Here is a 22380-nt window from a genome sequence, read left to right on the forward strand (position 1 = left end):
CCGCAATTTAAAGCATTTGGGATCAATAACATGCTTTAAGCTGGCTAAAAAATTTTAAAAGTCGCAGCCTTAAGCCAACACAATATTAATCTCATCAGATTGGCAATGACAACTCATAAAAAACTTTTCCCTTTCCTAATTGGTTGTACCTTTTTATTTTTTCGAAATAGACTTAAGGATTTTAATTTGAGCCACAAATTTGAGCTAGGAGCTAAAACCAATACATTGACTTACTACGTTCAACCACTCCAGAAACTATCTTGATTTTTGAATTATTAAAAACTCGTCCCTATGACGAATGTTCGTGGCAGTAGAAAGGTTAAAGGTTTATTAAAAATATAAAGTTAAAGCTTTAAAAAGAAAAACAAAAATAATAAATATTGTATGTATTTATTTTTATTATTTATTATTTTAGGGGGGTGGTGGGTCTCACAACATGATAAAATACCAAACGTTTATAAAATAACTATTTCTTTTTTAAATGTCCACCATGCTCGTACACGTCTATATGTATCGTGCAACTAGGTCCGCTTTCCCAGTTCACACCATGTTCGTCGGTTATACCAGTACTTATTCTTACTGTGTGATGACCAAGATATTTGAATGAGAGTAAAAACTGCGCGCTGAAATATTCATGAAGAGGCTCAGTCGATTCTTCCAATACCATTTCTGTCATTTGCACAGGCTAAACAAATAAATAGTTGTCGATATCTGCAATACTAAAATGCTCACATATTCCTTTTTCTTTTCATTGGCCGAAGCAAAATTCGATTATCAACTTCCCTTAAAGAATGTACTCTTTATTAAATTACCGACGAAGGTCCTGATAGCTTCACAAACCTAACGTAGCTTTGTTCATTATTCCTAATAAACCTCCACGGAGAAGAGCATATCCAGTGTAGTAATAGTGTGTGAAGATGAGTAAAGCAAAAAAAAAAATATTGAAATTTAGCATGCTACTAAAAAAACAGTTGTTGTTGGGCAGTAACAAAATAATTGTTACCCACAAATGTTTCTCCAATCAAGTAATTTACTCCAAATGACCGTAAAACAAAAAACGACCGGACACAGGCTAAAAACCGCTTACCTTGATATCATATGCAACATTCCGAACTGTGTGAGACGGTTTCATTCTCACTGTTAGATTTACTTTAGATACATGACGGAAGTTTACTAAACAAAAATAAAAGCAGGTTATTAGAACGCCCTTTGATTTGAATTCGTCAGAACGCCTTTGGCTTTTTTACAACTTGAGAAATAAAAGTACTTGAAACCAGACTGTACAATTAAAAGTTTGATATTACAATTTTCTTACGACACCCAATATTCAAACAAATACACAGTAAAATTAATCAATAAAAACACCTCACCTGATTTCGACTTTTCTAGAATAACACCCTCAATTTTTAACGTCATCTCACTTGCAATGTTTACAAGGTGCGGATCTTCACGATGTGAGTTCCCAGGAGACACTGACAACTGAAAATGAAGTAACACACCGAGTAATCCACTCCAGTGGCTAAAGTGTGAGTAACAATCGAGTGACAAGCATTTGTCTGTTTGATGAATTTCTTAAAAAGCTGGCTGCAGGGTTGTCAATAATAAATTGAAATAAATTCACTGCTTTACAATAACATTCATAAAATGTCCGTTACCACTTAAGGCATTGTAATAATATTTCACGGGAGAAGGATCTCCCGAAACGTTGGCCACTAAACTATCATGTTTTAGAAATGATAGACCTTCAACAAAAAATATTTCATAGGCTTGAAAATTAAAAGAAATCTTTCACTATAGTATGTAAGTCAATGCAGGGTAAGAAAAGAATTGAAACAACTTATCTGATCAATGTAAATGCATATCACAAAACAAAAACCGTATACTGAGAATGTAAAGGGGGCTTTTATTAAAATAAAAAACATATTTAAATAAAAATTCATGAAAAATTTAAAAGATTTTTCCATTACTTTTTTTCAAGTAGGTTGTTCCCCAGGACTTTTCCCAGAACCAAAAAAAATCCATAAATTCTAGAATTTCCATGACCTGTGGCCATCCTTTGACTGAATTACAACGAAAAATAAATATTATATTTTTTGGTTGTCAGAAACAGGTTTCCCTCAGTGATACTATTAAAAACGAGACTTTCCATGCTTTGCATCAGTGAAAACCGTATGTCAAAAACGTCCCAGAATAAGTTTACCCAGCATACATTTCTTTGTTTACAATAAAGCTTTCGGCGCCCGGTCCTACACAAAGCGCGGAAACTTTTGGTTAAAACTGCTTTTCCTTAGCGACCGATGAAAGGTAACCATTATTAAATACTAAACTTCTTTGACTTTCCAACGTTCAAAACGACATGAGAAAAACGTATGGAAAGCTTTGTACCTGTATTGAAGTGTTTTGAAGCGACTTGAAGAAATATAACGGCAGTGAAAATCCAACTTTAAGTTGGGACAACACGATCGATGTGAGACAATTCGTTTGCTGAAAGAAAAAAGAGTGGAAACGGAAAATCAATTATCATGCTTCAGGATACAATGTATTCTAGCTTGCTGGTACGCATTTTGCCTTTATGATAAAAAAGTTTAGGGACACTCGTAGCGATATCAACATGTTTCCGGTTTTTTGTCATTTTTTACACCCCAGCTTTCACAAACTTTTAAGTTCAGTGTTTTTACACAACACGAGAATTTCCGTCTTTTGGGCTGAGTTTTTATGGCGGAAACAGGTGAACGGATATTAAGCATAGCTAAATCTTTATCATGGCATTACTAACATTGCCGTGCGTAGTGTAGTGCGTTCGTCTGCGGCTCCCAGTTCGGGGGAGCGCGTATCAAATCCTGCTCGCTGCGTACAGCAGCATTAGTGATGCAAAGTAGTTCTTCTGCGATATGAAACATTAAGCAGTTTATAGTTGATGAATTCAAGAAGTAAATCAAGAATTTATTCTCTCTGTAAACTTCAAACAGATTTTCTTTTCACATTTACTTAAAACTTTTCTTTGAGAGTAGAACCATCATATATATTCGTCATTAAAATACATAGCCGTGGTCACACTAGCCTTAAGAACTTCTTAGTATATATACGCACCTGGTGTGAAAGATTTTCTTCTTTCGTTCTATTGTCCACATCCTAGAAAATAAATATTAGGCACCAATCTTTTACTTAAAAATCACATTCTAACCTCACCCATTTTTTTATTAACTTCGCATATAATCTCACTGTTTTTTAACTTCATATTTAATCCTAACCCATTCTTTATTAACCTCGTATTCAATCGTCACCCATTTTTTATTAACCTCGTATTCAATCCTATCTAGTTTTATTAGTCTTGCGTTCTACCTTACTTAATTCTACGAACGAAGAAAAACATTTGTCACTCAAAATTAATTGATTTGACTTGCTGCAGAACTTTGAACATTCAACAAATAAAACCGCATCGTATGTTTGAATACGTACATAGTGGAACCTTCCTACAAAATGTCTCGATAGGATCGAAACAGGTGCAACACAAAATAAATTTTTACGACAATTTCTTTCGAGTATTTTGTGGTTTGTCGCAAAATCTACAACAGTTTTACGGCTCTAAATACTTTGGTGAAATACTTTCACATGAAAAATTCTGCATATCAGGTGGTTATTTTTCTTAGACTTCGATTTACGTTTCAGTAAGTTCTAAATCTATCTATTCAACTGAAGATATCGCTACAAACCATGAAGTAACACAACAAACATATACCAAGATTTACCCGTATCACTTTTAGCACATTTAAGTTAGTGTCAGTGATAGATTGTAAATGCTGATTCAGCTGTTTCGTAACACAAGACGATGAGCACTCTGGTGAAACTCTAAAAATAAACTTTATTACATACACCGTAAACAAACCCGTAATGAGCGGCAAAGAAAAGGCTCAGCTTTATTACCTTTCGCTTCGCCTCTGTGACACAAACATTTCGATAGCATACGCTACCAGTTGACAACTTTCTTGCAATCTGACGTGTGCATTGTTAAGAAAACTTCTTTTAAATAAAAACTCACATAAACAAGTTTCATAAACAAGACTACGCAGACCATTAAAGCACAAGTTAATTAGGAAGGAAATTTTACTTCTTCGAAACAAATGGCTGAGAGAAGAAAATAAAAAACTCCCTTGCATATAACTGAATGGTCATAGGGAAGTGTAAAATAAGAAGCATTTAAGTAGGATAGATAAATTTAGAGGAGAGTTTTAAGGGTTTTTAAAGATTTTAAGGATAGTGGTCACCCTTACTTACGTGAACCAGAAACGTGTAGTGGACAAACATACCATGAAAAGATACAAGAGGATGTTTCGTAGAGTGACGTCATCCGAATTGAAAGACGATTTGTATAAATTTTGAAAACCCAGGGCAGTATTGTTGAATAGCAAAGCACAATTTTGAAACTAAACCAAGAGAAAAATTCATAAACACATGTATCCTTGTTACTAAACTGTACATTTTATCGCGTTAAAAGTCTAAACTATTTTATAAGATCGAGAAAAATTGGCTTCAGCTTGAGTCTTGTTTTTATTTTTTACATGTCCAGCATGAAATTGTTCTTATTTTTCATAATCCAACGAAAACATAAAAATCATAAAATAACGAGACTTTAAAAAAAACAATTTTTAGGTTATGTTGAAAATAATTATTTTACCTGATCGCATTAAAAAAAGAATTTGCCAGTATTAATGCCAAACGGGTCCTAGTTTTGGGACTAAACAATATGGGAAGCAGAGTAAAGGACATTTTACACGCGCGACCAAAGACTAAGGGTGACGAAAATCCAAATATAGAACGAGAATTTTTGTGCAGCACAAAACAGCTCAAAAACCGTTTTAAGGCGGTCTTAAGAGCGATCATATATATCTAATGAAAAGACATTAAGTTATTGTCTAAAAATATACTGTTTCAGTTCTCAATAAAAACATAAAGACTTTAAACGGTATAGTAACTTCAATTGCACCCTCATTCAATCTATTTAAATCATACCTGTACACCTATCCTGCTCATGTGATGTACCTCCATTCCGTTTGATATGGCGGCCGCTCTAGCTAGAGCAGGTGGTGGGTTTAACTTCAAACTGGAACAAGATGTAAGCAGCTGGCTGTAAGCTCTCAGCATGTCAGCACGCAACCGGCAATATTTGAATTGAAAATACAGTGGATGATCAGTTGTGACTGCAGCCTAGATGAATAAATGAATAAATGAATGCATAAATGAATGAATAAATGAATGAATGAATGAATGAATGAATGAATGAATGAATGAATGAATGAATGAAGGAAGGAAGGAAGGAAATAAAAAAATACTCCCTACATGTGCCTGCTGTATCAATAGATAAACTTGTACATTTTAAGGGTTAACAATGCGTTTATAAAGACATGGGGTTTTTAATAATCTTTTTTCTTTCCTAAGATACAGAATAACTTTATACTTGGATTATCTTAAAATGTTACACAATATAAAAAACTGTCAGCAGTCCTGCGGCCTAATATACTCCTCATAAAATTTTTTGAAGTTTAATAATGATCTCATCTCTTAATATAGGTAGATATGCAATATTAGCAGTTTCCTAAAATTTCCTTATTACATCCATCCAAAGTTCTCGGATTTTAAATATTTCTTGATTAACAATTTTATACTTCTATAACATTCAAAAATCCCTTTAAGCAGGAAAAAACAAAAGATATAAATTATAAAAGGTACTGTGTGTCACTATGGACGTCTTCACTAAAGTAAAACAATCACACCAATTATATTACTAACCTTTAGGTTTGTGAGGCCTTCTTGATAAAAATTATGCGCAGCCATTAACATCTCTTGCAGTTTTGACACACTCTGCGCTTCATACATCAATGAAGATTCGGCCTCTTGAAACTTCGTTAACGCTTTTAACCAGAAGTAGAGATTTTCAGAGGATACCTATGAATACAAGAAATGCTTTTAACATTTTACTACCGCATGATATCCAACCTCGCTCGTTGTTGGAATTTTGTTTTCCCTGTTCCGCCATTTATATATACTTGAACAACTGTGATCAAAAATTTGGATTAAGAATGTATAGCTAGATAATTTGCAACAATATTTCTATTTATATCCTAAAAATTTTTTAGAAATATATTGCAATCGTTGTTTTTACATTTTTAATTTTTTACAAAATTATAAACACATTGAGCTTCATTTCATTGAAGTCAGCAATTTGTTGCCCACTTGTTAAAGAGAAATTTCTACCTCACAACACATCTTGTATCGTTCTGTTGTATAACATATGTTCCCAACAACAACAATTTTTTACAGAGAAAAGTCACTTTCTTTGAAATAGAGATTGCCAAACGTTTTTTTTGAACACACAAAAAAATTGCTGCCAATCTAAGCTCCATCACAGTGCTTAGCACATTCTTATATTTTTAGGAAAGAATATGACAGTAAGAGAAATTTCTAACCTTTGACGTCAACAAGTTGAATAGTTTTGACGAAAACACAGGGTAAGCCTAAAATATATTGATAAAAAGTCTATATAAAATATATTGATATAAGAGTCATAGAATTTAGAACACCTATTCTAAAAGGCTCAAAACCCTTCAAAAAAAAAAAAAAAACCCGTTTATTTGAATACATCTGCAAATAATTGCCTATGAAATTCCTGGTTTCTGATCCAAATCTGCAAGAACAATACTCATAACCACTACCGCAAAAACAACAAACACCAACACAAACGCAACAAACACCAACACAAACACAACAAACACCAACACAACCGCAACAAACACCAACACAAACGCAACAAACACCAACACAAACACCAACACAACCGCAACAAACACCACCACAGCAATAACCACCACCACAACAATAACCACTACCACAACATCAAACACCACCACAACAACAACAAACACCAACACAAACGCAACAAACACCAACACAACCACAACAAACACAAACACCAACACAACCGCAACAAACACCACCACAGCAATAACCACCACCACAACAATAACCACTACCACAACATCAAACACCACCACAACAACAACAAACACCAACACAAACGCAACAAACACCAACACAACCACAACAAACACCAACACAACCGCAACAAACACCACCACAGCAATAACCACCACCACCACAACAATAACCACCACCACAACATCAAACACCACCACAACAACAACAAACACCAACACAAACGCAACAAACACCAACACAACCACAACAAACACCAACACAACCGCAACAAACATCACCACAGCAATAACCACCACCACAACAATAACCAACACCACAACAATAACAAACACCACCACAACAACAACAAACACCAACACAACAACAAACACCAACACAACAATAACCACCACCACAACAACAATAACCACCACAACAACAACAAACACCACCACAACAACAACAAACACCAACACAAACGCAACAAACACCAACACAACCACAACAAACACCAACACAACCGCAACAAACATCACCACAGCAATAACCACCACCACAACAATAACCAACACCACAACAATAACAAACACCACCACAACAACAACAAACACCAACACAACAACAAACACCAACACAACAATAACCACCACCACAACAACAATAACCACCACAACAACAACAATAACAACCACCACAACAACAAACACCACCAAAACAATAACCACCACCACAAAAACAAACACCACCACAACAACAAGAACAACAAATACCACAACAAACAAGTCCACATCCATTACCGACATCGCTGCCACAACAACCACGACCAACACCACCACGACTACATCTATCATCACCACCACAACAAGAACAACAACTCCCACCACTACCACCCCCTACCGTAACAACCACAACAACAACAACCATGAAGAACACAACATGAAGAAAAACCACACTGCAATTGTCACCACACTACCTAACAACATTACTGTACATAAACTGTATTTGACACAACAACAAGAAGAAAAAAAATTACCAATCTAGAAGCCTGTCTCGCCATTTTAAAAACAGTCCAATAGTCTTCTGCTGCATTCAATACCGATACATGATGGAGTAGCCTTTCTTGTACTATGATTTTCTCTTCGAGGCTTCTTCCAGAAGACGACTGTAAAATGAGGGTTAATAGCGCTACCTTAATAAATAAAATAAGGGTTATCATTAGAAGGTTTGTTTTAAACCACATTGAGTAGTGTAAAAAGTATATATAAAAATATATTTATTAAACACTTATTTTAGACTCCCAGTTGACAATTCTCTTATTCTCCTCCCCAATGACCACTTAAAAGTGGTCATAGGGGAGGTCACGCCTAACACTAGGCAGTTTCACTGTGTATCACTGTGCTTGAACGGTTTGTGGAGCTCAAATGGGAGCTTCGAATGCCTTAGGACCTTCTTTCGCTGGGTCCTCAATAATGACAGGATCTAAAGGACCTGAGGATCCTGGGTAAATAACCATAACATTAGTCAACTAAATTTCCATGCAACAACTCGGTCATTGTTACAAGATTCGTTATTTTAAAGAAACAATAAATAACTGGCGCAATAGACATCAGAACAAATACAACATCAGGTAATGCCTTCATTAGCCTTAGTATAGCTTTAACCCCTTATAAAAAAAGAGAACAAATTATTGTCTTTCACAGCAGAAATATCTTATACCAACAAACATGAACGTTTGGTATCTATTCGGAAAATTGATCAACCATTGTAATAAAAAAAAATATTCTGCATTGCCAAAGATATGATGCATAGCAACTAATCAGTCAAACAATTATCCTAAACATGTGACTTCCATTGTTTTCTTTGTTCTTTATGATCTTGGTATGTTAGAAAAAAAGTACTGTCTGTTGCTGAAAAACCTGCTTGCACAAATATTAGTTAAATACCAGCTGTTTACGAAATAAGTCAAGTACCATTGAACAGCAGCCATTTTTTTAATCAATAATATTATATGGCATTTTTTAACGTTACTAGTCGGTGGCCTGTAGAAAACACCACGGGTCTGCCCGTCTTTTTTATATAGCATTGCGTGCGTCTCGCTACTTGCAGTACCATTTTGCGTGACAGACAGACGTAAGACAGACGTATATAGGTATACGGAAAAATGATACAGCAAAACTTACCAGTACATTTTTATCAGTTTCGTCGTTCGTTACATACACCCTACTTTCAAACAAACCAAACAAACTGTCAATGTGAGGACGACAAAACCCTTGTTTGAATGTTGACACGCTGACAAGTGTGTGCAGTATTTCAAGAAGAAAACAGCCTAAAAAGAATTAATTTAAAATTTATGTCATCAATTACATCCCCAGATTCTACAAGAATTACTAACCCGTTTTAGTATCAACATAGCAGGAAAATAGAAAATTGTGGTAATTCAAAATAGCTTTGACAGGATAATGAAAAATATCTTTATCACAGAAACATTTTACGTAAATTTGATGCCTCTCCAAGGTAAGAAACCTTTTTCAATTAAATTAAGCACCTCCAAGGGTAGAAAATTTCAAAAAAATAAAATTTTGTGAGATTAAAGAAGGCAGATTATAAAAACTGCAACACTTTGTTTTCGCAAGAATTTATTCCCTTAAATTAAAGAATGGGACAGTCAACAGTCATACCTCCTGTACTGCTTGCACACTCAATAATAAAAGATATTAACAAGTCAGAGATTGTAGAGTCCTTTGACAACACTACTTTAGCTGACGCCATACATCTCTATAATGAATATAAACTATTAACTAAACATATCAGGTAAAGAGAAAAGGGAATCTTGGAACAGTAAACACAGGAAGAAAAATTAAAGGCCATATTTTATTGATGCAGGAGGATCCGTCATGGTTGAGTTCGGCACCCCAGAGTAAATTTTTTGACAATTTTGATATCAATATTGATGGCAATGTTCACAATATAGAAGACACATTCAGGTCTGCCACTCGTTTTATAGAATTAAATTTAAGAATATTTGAGCACTTTTGATGAAGATTTTCAAAAGACGACAGTATCTTCTTAAAAAGAAATTAAAGACATTTTAGGACATTTTCATATTCTTCCAAATAATTTGAGGACATTTAAGAAGTAGAAAAACAAATTATTCAGGTAAAAACATGTGTAAAAGGAAAATTGAGGTTTGAGGAAAAAGTTATTAAAAAATCTACTTTTGGAGAAGTTAAGTAGACATTTTCAAAATTGAGGAGAATTAGGAGTTACGAGGAGATGTGGTAACCCACACTGGGATAAAAATTTAGCCACCTCACCAAGTCAACTTTGATATTAACATTTCTCGTGCCCATGGTAGGGGGTACATAATAAAGGACCAAGTGTAGTGCTGGCATGGCTGATACAAAAGCAGAAAGGTAGAGTTAAAGCTACGCGAAAATAACCTATTAATTCCATATATATAAATGTTCACTTCATTGAGTAGTTTTTGGCAATTAAAGGGAGATCTTTGGGGAGGAGTAAGGCCAAAGCAGAAGCAGAAATCAAAAGGTTTACATCACAATATATAAATATTGGAAATAACCAAATAGAACATATTAATTTTACAACAATGTAATATACAGATTGTAAAAGTCGTTGTTTTGAGGTATATTTCCACATTATTTTGTCAACCTGAATGCTTTTCCTTTTCCACACACAAAATTATGGCAATAAAAAATGTTGTTGCATTTACATAAAACATCATAATTATTTAGCATAAATAATCCGAAAAGTCAACATCTTTACCTTACCTTTCCTTTATTTAAAAATAAAAAAATGATTTCCTACTTACAATTTTCATAACAAAAAGAAAATAATTTAATGTCAAAGCCACAGTCACCAGTTTTGTATTGGCAGGCTATAAATGATCGTTAAATCCAATATATTTTATTATTTTCCATAGAAATGGAACACAACACAAGCCAGTGATTATATTCTTAAAAAGTTCTCACTTTTAAACAATAGAACCACCAAAATAAGACTAATCACGATGAAAAAGATAGGTTGATAGTTAAAATTACATTTTCATGATACCAAAAGAGTGACAGATTTCAAGGATATCCTGGATTGTTCAGGCACAATGGCTGTTATAGGCACATTAAGGATAAATTGCTTACCTTTAATGAAACAAGAGAGTTTTCTGATAAGCTGAGAGCTGTCATCATTTGGATGTCAGATTGCAGTGCAAGTAAAATATCTGGACCAATTGCGTCTGAAAAGAAAGCATAAATGCAATGTCTTAGGATAACACCAAAAAAATCTGGAATTGATTACCGATGGTAACCTACCTGGAAAATTACAATCTTCATAGTAAAAAGAGTTAATGCATTTCATACATAAAACAAGGATAATTGACAGAGACAAAAAGATAGGGTCAATGTTTACTATCCCCTAAAAATAAAGGCACTGTAATCCCATAGGAAGTAAAATTTCCAGCGCTATTTTTTCGCTAAGTTATAAATCCAACCATGTTGTCAGACCTCACTTTCCATGTTAAAAAAACCCAACATCAGAGTAAAAACTGATCTTCGTAAAAGAAAACACACACCATATATGAAGGAGACAGTAGGGACAGAAATATTGTAGAAAACTTTCACAACACATACCTCTTGCAGAACACACAGCAAACACTCTCGCCTTTAATGCTAATGTGGATATCTCAATGCACATATCGCCCATTAAATCTTCCAACTTTTGAAGTACTATAAAAAGATGCCAATATTATTTTACTTTATTTTGTCTTAACATGCAACAACATTGAAATTTGATTCTGCACTGTTTTCACCAATTTGAACATAAGTGCAACATCGTTCTATATCTTTAAAAGAAATGTTGTTGAAGTTAGCCATGTTATCAGGACTAGAATAGTGTACATTTTACAATATCAATTGCTGCAATGCAGAACACTAATTTCTTTTTAGGTGAAAATAACAAGGAAACGGGAGTAAGGTTCTTAAATTTGTGCATTAAAGGGTGCCAGTTGCGAGATGGTAACATACCTTCTTCTGAAAAAACATTGCCACAATTCGCTTCTGATGACAGCAACACAACTACCATTAATATTTTTTGTTTGATGACATCATGTAGACAATTCATGGTTGCACATACTAAACCCTATAAATTCAAGATTAGTTGACATAAATGCAATATTCGTCATTATCCAACTAGAAAAAAAACATATGTGCTAGTTAAAGATAACAAGCTGTTAACTGTTCACAGAATTACTTCTTCACGGATTTTTTGAGATTTCAAAGCAAAAATTTGAGGAAAATGTTTCTAGTTAGGTCTTTAACAAATAACTTCAACAAGTTTAATATACAAGTATACATGGTAGAAATGAAGCATCGACCCTTATGTCAGAAAATATTCCAGAAGATTTCATGACAGTGTTAGAAAATTTGAGGTTAATAAAAAACCTCATCATGGAATCTAATTTTGCATAAAACTGCAAAAACATTTTCTACTAAAGTTTTTGACAACACAATAATTTAAAATAATCGTTTAGAAAATATTGTGCAGACAGGTGATGTGAACAAGATTCAACAAATGTTTATTTAAAAAAGTTTAATATTTTAATTTATAGTATATTTAAGCCTAAACTGTTTTGTCAACTTACATCAAGATGTTCTCGGTCCCACAAATGAGGAGCCTTTTGTGCCAACAGTAATAAATTTTTCACAGCAATTAAGTTAATAGATTTTCTTGGATCGTCTGTGAGATATTTGAGGATAATATTGATCTAAAAAATAAATAATTAGATGGTCATGTTTACTATGGCACAAGCTAATGAAACTTAAGCTACAGGGATACAGAAACAAATTTCATGCAATTGCAACAAAAAACATGATTTGTTGCCACTGCAAGAGAATTTTTAACCACGTCCTTACAATAAATTCCTTATCTTGCAACTTTTTTTCTTAGAAATTTTTATTAATGAAACAAAGTTGAGCAACAAAATTTTCATGTTGCGAATGAGAGTCACCTTGAGTAGTTTTGCAACATTTATTTTTAATCAATCAAATATATTTATACAATTTAAAATTAACGAAAGCATTCAGAACATACAGGCGAGAACATACATCAATATTGCGAAAAGTCAACACGTGCAGGCAAAGCACAAGCTTTCTGACAAAACAGAAAAAAAAAAAACTTATTAATTTTACAAAGACAGCAAAAGGGTCCAATGGTTTTTCTGCATAGTAACCATGGCTTTATCCAAATAGAATGTGTCAATCGTTTTTTCCTTTGCCCTTATTCTTCATTAAGAAAAAGTGCTACAGATGCTAATATCATGTTTTTACTTACTGCTATTAAAAAACTGTCTTACATGCATTCCAATGTTTTGGTTTTATGAACTTTATTTCATGTGCTAGAACTCATGCGTCATGGAAACAAATTTTCATGTGATTGCAACCATTTTTTTTTTGCAATTGCATAAAAATTTGTTTTCGTATTCTTAAAGCTTTACTCTTTATTTGTTTGATAAACCAGAATAAATGGCCTGGTGCTAAAACTAATAAGCACAAAATAATATACAATCTTTGCTGTACAAAAACTGATAAGGTAATAGATTTCTGTGTCAGCAAACATATGGAAACATTTGTAAACTTACGTGATGAGGAATGTTGATTAAAGTCGCCAGTGCTAACTCTGTCATTGTGTTTAATATGGTCCCAACAAAATGGTGGACAGGATATATAGAAAGGAGATTCGTACATATCACATTTACCTTAAAAATATAAACAATCCATAAAAACTTTAATAAATATTTCAGAGGTCAGTTCATTATTTAGAAAGTAATAATTTAAAAAATCAGGACAATATACATTTTTATTAAGTTTCTTAAGGATCTAAGGTGGTATATACAAGAGTTTATCATTAACAGGAAAAATAACTCGATTGTGATTGGCTAAGAGAAGATACATAAATACAAGACTGTGCAAAATTTTCAGAAAAAGCAAGAATAAATGGAAATATTCAAATTTCAGAAAATGATTCTGAATTTTAGGAAAACAAAATTTTAAAAACAAAATCTCTCCTATATGTAAACAAAGATTTTTTTGTTAATATAAATGCAATTTTATTGCCATTAATTTTTTATAATGCTGTCTATTAAATATCTCTACAAAAATTGTTTCTATTGTAAAAAAACTGAATTTATATAAGAAGCAACAAACGCAAACTAAATTAATTACGTAATATTACATTAAACAGGTAATTTAATTGTTGTCTAATTTAGAAAAAATTTGTTTCGTATTTCGTTTTTTTTGGAATGATATTTTAGAAGGATTTTTATTATTTTACACTCTCGTTGGTGACCACACGATGACCTTTCAGCAAAAAATGTAAGTGCAGTCATGGCTTTCAGGCGCTAATGGTGTACGAAATTTTGTAAATCATAAATGACAATTGATTAAATGTAATTATTATGACACAAATGTGAGTAACTATAAAGACTTCCTGTGAGGTTATTTTTTTAAAAGAATATCTATAATTGCACAGACAACTTTCTTTAAATACCACAAGAAGTTGTTACCTCTCCTGCAATGTTTACATCATGACACATAAACTTGAAAACAGGAAGCAACTTTAACTTCATTTCAATCGGTGTTGTCAATCCTTCGTAAAAAAAAATTGCAAGAAATATTTAGCATTGTAGATCTTTAGGTTATATTACATAATAAAAAGAAATTGCTTCCAACTATCAAACCTTGAATCATATCTGCAACTTTTTGCCAAATACCAGATGCAAAATTACTACAAAATGAGAAAAGAAAAATATAACATTTGAATACTTAAAGTTAGAAGTTATGGTATATGATTTTACATGCACTTTGTCACTGTGGGAAAATCAGGGTGAAAAAAAAATAAACAGAAGAAAGCCATTCTTTTTTTTTTTGATACATCTATAAATTTTTAAAGATAGATTCTCAAGAGAGGAAAAACATCCAGAAAAGTGTACAAAATGTACTTAAAATAGATTTCTCTTTCAAATAAAAGATAAGAAGGCTAGCAAATATAGCAATAAAGACAAAATTTTAGACCTACTTTTTTGGTCGTTTGAGCATTCTCACAAATGATATTCAATCATATACAACTTTTCATCTTAGTTTCTTCATCTTAGCTTACATGATTTTTTAAGTCAATTTTTATTAATAAGTAAAACCCAATAAAAACTATAACCACTTTTTGTGAGTTTGACAAATTAATCCATTTAGCAATTGATACTTGATTTGACTTGTGGCTCTTGTGGTTATTAATAAAAAAATTACACTTCACAACAAAAACATAAAACATATACCTGGATTGTTCAGCAAAACATTTTGTGGCATATATTGCAGCTTCCACTTCAACAGTATCGTGTGAGTCCAAACTGGTTCTTATGCTATAAAAAAGTTTTAGGGATCACATTTTCTGCAACACTGTATATGTTGAATGACATCACAATAATAGTCAATATCTTCCCGCAACGACCGGATAAACATCGGTGGTGGGGTTTTAATTGTGTTGAACCAGTATCATTGGTAATTCGTTGTGTTTAGTTAAAGTGGTGTTCCATAGTGTTGAGTTGAATCAATAACACTAATTTAGTGGTTAGCGTTGCGTTATACACAGGAACGAACTATTGCAAAGATAACCTACAGGTTATATATATTATATGTATTTCTAATTAACATAAGCCATTATCATTTTTCATAAAAATCATTATATTTAAAGGCTTGCCTAGACCTAAAATACTCAATATGTGTGGCTTCGGTTTTTTTAATAATATATTACTCCATTTACTTTTAGGATTTCTGAAATAAATGGTCAGCATGTTTAACAAAATTTTGTCATAAAACAATAGAATAAAAAGAATATAAGCAAATTCTTGTTACTTAACACTCAGTTAGAACAAAGAAATGAGGAATTAGGAAGTTCCAAAATTTAGTTTCTCCATTTACAAGCCTGGTCATGACTTTTTAACCTGCTGGGCAGTGCATTATTTTTATTAGAAAATCTTTAAAGAGGATATACAATTCAGTTATTAATAAAATGACTGCTATCAAAATGCATCCTCTACGCACCAAATTTGATTTAGGTGCATCATCTTTATAACACACCTCAATTTTCTTAGATGCATCATTTTTGATTTTAAACCTCATAACAAAAACAGTTTTCACCATTTAGCTTTTTAACATAGCAAAGCAACCATAAATTTTTAAAAAAAATGAAACATCTGCGACTTTTGTTTTGTTTTATTTTGCTGTTCTTCTAAACCCTTCTGATTAACAAATACATATCATTGCTACAATAATCTACCATTTGCGAAAAAACACAGGGAAATCAAAGTAGATGTTATTGATACAGAAGAAATAACCCCCAGGCTTAAATTAAATAAGGTCTGTGAAGAAAATGAATGTTTTAACACACACACATTTGATTTTTTTTATTCCATGACCAAGCCTGTGACTACACTGAGAATTAACTAAACTAATTCATGAGTTTGTCAAAAGGATATATTACTATACATTTACACAATTGTATAAGGTATAAGCAAATTTCTCATATCATTGTTTTCTTCTTTAAAACGAACAGGTTATTGCCAACATAATTTCCATTGTTCATTTGCATGGAATTTTTCCATTGAACTTTAGTTGCACGAGCATCTACAAAAAACACTACATGCCATTTCACAAGGTGTAACTCTGTAAAAATAATGAAAAAAAGAACTGTACCAGTGGTGAATATTTTTGCGCTCTGATATGATTGATGAAATATTTCCAAATACTCTAAAACATAAATAGTATGCAAAACCTAAATAAGGTTATAGAAAACCCTAACAGAAATTATTTAACAAATTCTAAATTCTTTTTTTATTATTATTATTAAGTGTTCTTATTTTTGTTCCATTTTTTTCTGGAGTAATCATAGAACTCGCATACAGCAACACTATATTTGCCATGTTTTGAAAAGCAAGTTATTTGTTGTGACGAAACTAAAATGTGCGATGCTTTCATTATTGTACATTAATAGTATTTTATTCAACTCAAACAAAGAAAGGGCTGCCAACTTTGTAATCACAAAAGTAGTTACATGGTTAAACAAAAAAAATATAAACATGGTGGGATACACTTATCGTAACACCCTCCTTCGTTATGAATTTAAATATATAATTTTAATGCTCGGAAAGACTTTAATATTATCAACTAAACTCTAGTCTGTATAAAGATTTTGTACTTTACATTTAGATTTTCTTATAAGACTGCGAAAAACACATTAAAAGAACACTGATTTTTTTTTATAAAAATAATTTTTCAGTTTTCTTATTATTTGAAGCGGGAGGAGAATAACTTGCTAACAATTTCTAAACAGTGCAATTATAACTTGCTGTATGACTTTCAAAACAACATTAGTACATTCTGTATAACTAGTCTTTTTAAATCGCATTTTAAAAGTTTAAGATCAAAAAGCGGCGATGGAAATGCTTTTTTAGATCGCATTTTAAAAGTTTAAGAACAAAAAGTGGCGATAGAAATGCTTTTTTAGATCGCATTTTAAAAGTTTAAGAACAAAAAGTGGCGATAGAAATGCTTTTTATGATCGCTTTTCAAAAATTTAAGAACGAAGAACGGCAATAGAAAAGCCTTTTTAGATCGCATTTTAGAAGTTTAAGAACAAAAGGTAGCGATAGAAATGCTTTTTTAGATCGCGTTTTAAAAATTTAAGAACGAATCAATACACCTAGATAATAATTTAACTTTAACGTGTTGTGTTTGTCCATTTTTAAGATAATATATTTCAATTCGCCTTCGCGATCTTTAACACTTTTAAACAATAAGATGCATGTTACATGTGCCAACAAAAGGATTCATCAAATCTTACTGTTATGACTTGCGCACAACGATAACAATAGAAAGAGTTTGTGTGTAAACAAAAGATATTTACACATGAGATTGTTACATGACATTGTTACATGAGGTCGCAAAACTGGCGTACATGTAAAGTTACATCCAAGCAGTACTGTATATTAGTTCCCTACACCTTCATTGAACAGAATGTTATTTATTTTGGTGTGCGATTAGCGCACGCCTGAGGTATTTAGTGTTTTTTATAGCGTGCAAAGATCGCACCAGGACATTTAAACATGGCGTGTGTGGGCGTGTGCGCGTGCGATCGCACACCATTCTTGACGGGGCCTGTTTATTATCATTATTTTTCGGAAATTATCCATTTTAATTAGCTATTTTTTTAAGAACAGGACATATATTCATAAATTTCAAGGTGAATTATTTCACATTTTTGAAACAGTTAAAATACTACCTTAAAGTGACAGCTCTTGCAATTGGATCATTGCTGTGAATAACAGTGAAGAATCTGCGACAAAATTCGTCTACATTAAATATTTTCTCCAAGTGCTTTTTGCTACTTTGGATCGCCTTTAGGACACACAACTTCATGAAATTGGACCTAAATACAAACTACTGTTATAATAATCAATAAAGCAGCAAATAAGGTGACAGAGTAACAATGATATGCTCGTATTCATCACAACAATAAAAAAGACGGTGGGAAATTTAGTTGCTTCCTAATCTACTCAATTTAAGACTAAAGAAAGTTAAGGAACTTTTTCTTTGCAGTGAGAAATTCTTTAATACAACTCTCAAGTCACCATTTGTCTTGAATTATGTGAAATCTTACATGATTGATGAGGAAGTGACAAAACAGCTAGCTGTAGTCATGAGTCATATGACATATGGTTATTATGTATACAGTTTTTAACTTTCTGAAAATGATACCAGAAACTTCCCTTTTTACAAGGATTCTCTTTACACTGACCATTAAACAGGACTCATAAAAACAGTAATAGAAACACACAAAAACGAAAACAGAACAATAGGCATGTCAAACTGAATCAAATGGGCACATGTAAAATAAATAAATCTTATTATAACTTAAAAAGCCCTAAACAGATCAATGCATCAATTGGCACTTACCCAGTTCGGAAAACATCTCCAAGCTTTAGAAATGCAGAATTAACAAGTATTGGAAACGGGTATTTTTCTAACAGGCCTGGGACATTCACAATGGCTTCACATTGTTCTCCTGATTTTGTACTCCGCAAACCTGTAAAAAGTCAAATAATATATTTAATGAAAGGTAACATAGAGAACAAGTAAACATCAACAGAACAGCTGCAAATGCACTAGTGCAATATTTTTTATAATAAAAAACTGAAATATATATATACTTTTTTGCTATGTTAATCTTTGTTATCTTATTAACAGAGTATCATAGCCTAATTTGCAGTTATACACCCTGCCTGATCGTGGAAAGAATATAACCAATCATCTTAAATAGGAAATTCTTCTGGCAAAAAAGTCATGTGGCTAGGTTTTTACCCAACAGAATTATTGCATTTTTGGGGCAAACAAACACTGTGGTCAAATGTTTCTAAAAAATTATTCTTTGCAAGTCATATTCAGTACTGGAAAAAGGTTGTTTAACATTGCGCTTCGCATATCGCGACGGTATTCTCGATCCGCGATAGAGGTTTTTTTTTTAGTTTCAAATTGTATTCGCAATGCATCCGTCTCAATGTCATTCTCGAAGCTATCAAGGCCATTAACACTTTTTCATAATAGAACTATTTTAAAAATAAGAGTGTATTCAACAATGATCGCGGATGTTTAAATATAATTATACTTCCTTTGTGTTATATTTTTTTTTATGCATAACAATCTAGGGTAACAACAATTTAACAATCTAGAACGGCAATAGAAAAGCTTCGTTAGATCGCATTTTAAAAATTTAAGAACGAAGAACAGCAATAGAAAAGTTTAAGACCGAAAAGCGGCGACAAAAAAAGCTTCGTTAGAGATCGCATTTTCAAAGTTTAAGAACGAAAAGTAGCGTTAGAAAAAAAAATATGTTGAAAAAGTAATGCGCTAGAATTACTTTAAAAAATACGAAAGGTAAAAATTTTCTATAATATACACCAATTTAAAATAAAAAAAAGATAAAGCAAAGATGTGTTTGAAATAATAAAAAAACTTTCTCTTTAATCTCATTATTACCTACCATCAAGACGAATTTTGTCACGATACTAGATTCTCAATAGATCGCGACAATTTATTTTAATTGTTTCTTATTATTATAAATGCGGTACATCGTGTATCGAGGGAGTCCACGCATGTTGCGCGCTCGATATGTTAAACAACCTTTTTCCAGTTAGTAATATCAGATGAGTGTATTTAAGAGGGTGCTGATAAGATAGATAGATGTGCATATTTTACACACAAATATCGAGGAATATACCCTGTCTATTATTTCCAGGAGGGGCCATGGCTTTGATGGGGAGTCCTGGAGTATTTACTGCCCTCTTTGGGCTACGCAAACTTAATTAGAGTCAGCGCTCTGTCACACAACTCCCAGCAACATCCGACGGCCCACACAGTGCGTCATTTCTCCAATTTCCCTCACATGGCTTGGGTTAACCCATGTTAATATTTAATTGCCCATATTGAATCGAACACTGGTCTCCCGCACAAATTAAAGAGTGATAACCATTAAACTACGGCGCCACAAAGCCAACTCGGGCAAAGTTTTGAAGTAAATTGGCGGTTGTCCTACGAAACCACCTGCACTTTCCCGTACTCACCCAGAGTAATTTAGTGAAAATTGTTCATATGATGTAATGATGTGATGTCATCATTGCCACAAGAATGCTTTCCAAATTAGGTCATCATCAAAAATATGTTGTGTTCCCGTCCTTCGACCGACTCACTTTTGGTAATAAAAATCTGAGTCGGTAAGTCGGAAAAAAAGATAATTTTCAAAAAGAAAATTTTTTTCGCCAGAACTAATTTATGCAAAATTGACAAAATCTTGCAAAAATTAATTTCCGTAAAATTAATTCCTTCAGGGCACGGCACTTCTGTGGCTACTGACAGTTTGCATGGCGGCGAATAATGGTCTACAAACAATGTCAAGTGGCTCTATACTGTTTTGGCTTTGGGAACAAATTTGCTTGCTCCGATCTGAAAATCTCGGGAAAAAATACGCCCGCCTGCCATCCGACTCATTTTTGCGGGGTCTTCAGGACGCGAACATAACATATTTTTGATGGTGGCCTTAGTCTTTGGGAAAACTCCTAACTAAGCTACTAGCCTAATTTGGCATGATAGTCTAATTTGCAGTTGTCCTTCACTACTATAGCAAGCTCGCTATCGTTTTAGACTTCAACCTAAAAAATCAATAGTAATTGTAGCTACCTTTCTCAAGTTCCATCAAAGCAAAATTAGCGTCCTGACTTTGATCTTGGCCATTATACTTCATTTGTTCTGTTAGAACTGGACTCTCAACAATAGGCCTAAGCGCCATAATTTGACAAGTCTACCACAGCTTCAGCATGTATAGAATGTTTACGAAATACTCCTCATGACTTCATGTACCATACCCACAAAACATTGTGTTTCACGGCTTCGAAAAATGAACGCCGTTCCGCCAATTATCTCTCATATGTATATGTGTGGTATAATTTAAGCACGATCTATATAAGAAGTATTCACAGACACACAATGTCTTCCCAAAATCATGTAAACCCATTGCCCAGAGCTCCTAGAAATAACCCTTAAAATCTTAAAAGTAGAAACAGAAAGCTAAAAATTGTTCCTTCACAAGTTTGTCCCTTTGCTAATGTCTAAACCCGCGATATTAAACTCACCATCCAATTACATAAATTCCATCTAAAAGAACTAAACTGGTCTAGGCGCACTATTTACAAAGTTACAGAGAATTCATCTTCCTCTTTTCCTTGTGTTCTTTTTTCAAGCATTAAAAGCCTTTTTTCCAACACGGAGCTTGATGGATATTCCTACGCCACCCTGCGGTAGTGAATTTTATTGAAGAACTTTGTTAAGCGTATTGTCGCATCAAACTTGCCGTTGTACTCTAAGACAAAATCGGGATTCTCGACTAAGATGGCTGACGAGGATAAGATTTCCAATTTTTCTTTTGATTTCACAACAAAATCATACAGCACATGAATCAAATAAACAATCTGAAGCGTTTCCTCTTTATCGTATTTAAAACACAAAAACTTTTAGAGGTTTCTTTTAACCAAGATGATTTTCAGATGCTGACAATTTAAGAAAACGTATTTTGTAATACCTTCACAACATACAAAATTTCCTTCACCTGGGTGTGACGTAGGTCCCGGTTGTTAGTGTATTATTAGATGCGTAAATTTAGAATAAATGAATACTTTAAATTCTAAGTGTTTGAATTTAAATCGTCCTGATTTACAACTGAGCGAGAAAATAAAGTAACTATTTGAGAAAATTACTACCTTGTTAAATGATCGGCTCGCTAAAACTGTGTAAAACTTGT

General features: G+C 33.0%; 1 protein-coding gene across 1 annotated transcript; it reads right to left on the reverse strand.

Annotated features, from left to right (window-relative positions):
- Nucleotides 1–454: 454 nt before the first annotated feature.
- LOC130630538 (integrator complex subunit 7-like) lies at nucleotides 455–21617 on the reverse strand. Its single transcript, XM_057444065.1, has 26 exons — nucleotides 21264–21617; nucleotides 18987–19116; nucleotides 18313–18459; nucleotides 16728–16781; nucleotides 15311–15394; nucleotides 14720–14766; nucleotides 14546–14628; nucleotides 13622–13738; nucleotides 12626–12748; nucleotides 12009–12123; nucleotides 11616–11711; nucleotides 11127–11221; nucleotides 9651–9747; nucleotides 9153–9298; nucleotides 8006–8161; nucleotides 6465–6512; nucleotides 5788–5943; nucleotides 5011–5205; nucleotides 4321–4424; nucleotides 3925–3993; nucleotides 3750–3849; nucleotides 3091–3132; nucleotides 2386–2484; nucleotides 1371–1479; nucleotides 1088–1173; nucleotides 455–685 (listed from the first exon to the last, which is right to left on the reverse strand). The coding sequence occupies exons 1-26, from the start codon at nucleotides 21370–21372 to the stop codon at nucleotides 467–469; spliced, it is 2826 nt and encodes a 941-aa protein (XP_057300048.1). The 5' UTR covers nucleotides 21373–21617; the 3' UTR covers nucleotides 455–466.
- Nucleotides 21618–22380: the final 763 nt, after the last annotated feature.

The sequence above is a fragment of the Hydractinia symbiolongicarpus genome, chromosome 2 (assembly GCF_029227915.1).
Source record: "Hydractinia symbiolongicarpus strain clone_291-10 chromosome 2, HSymV2.1, whole genome shotgun sequence".
Lineage (NCBI taxonomy): Eukaryota > Metazoa > Cnidaria > Hydrozoa > Anthoathecata > Hydractiniidae > Hydractinia > Hydractinia symbiolongicarpus.

Bases quoted from the DNA above. Each gene is read 5' to 3' on its own strand.
- LOC130630538 (XM_057444065.1), bottom strand. From the start codon at position 21,372: ATGGCGCTTAGGCCTATTGTTGAGAGTCCAGTTCTAACAGAACAAATG. The intron at 12,749-13,621 runs GTAAGTTTACAA...TTTATTTTTTAG, and splicing joins TAATCAACATTCCTCATCAC to ATCAATATTATCCTCAAATA. The intron at 5,206-5,787 runs GTTAGTAATATA...TTATTCATCTAG, and splicing joins AAGGCCTCACAAACCTAAAG to GCTGCAGTCACAACTGATCA.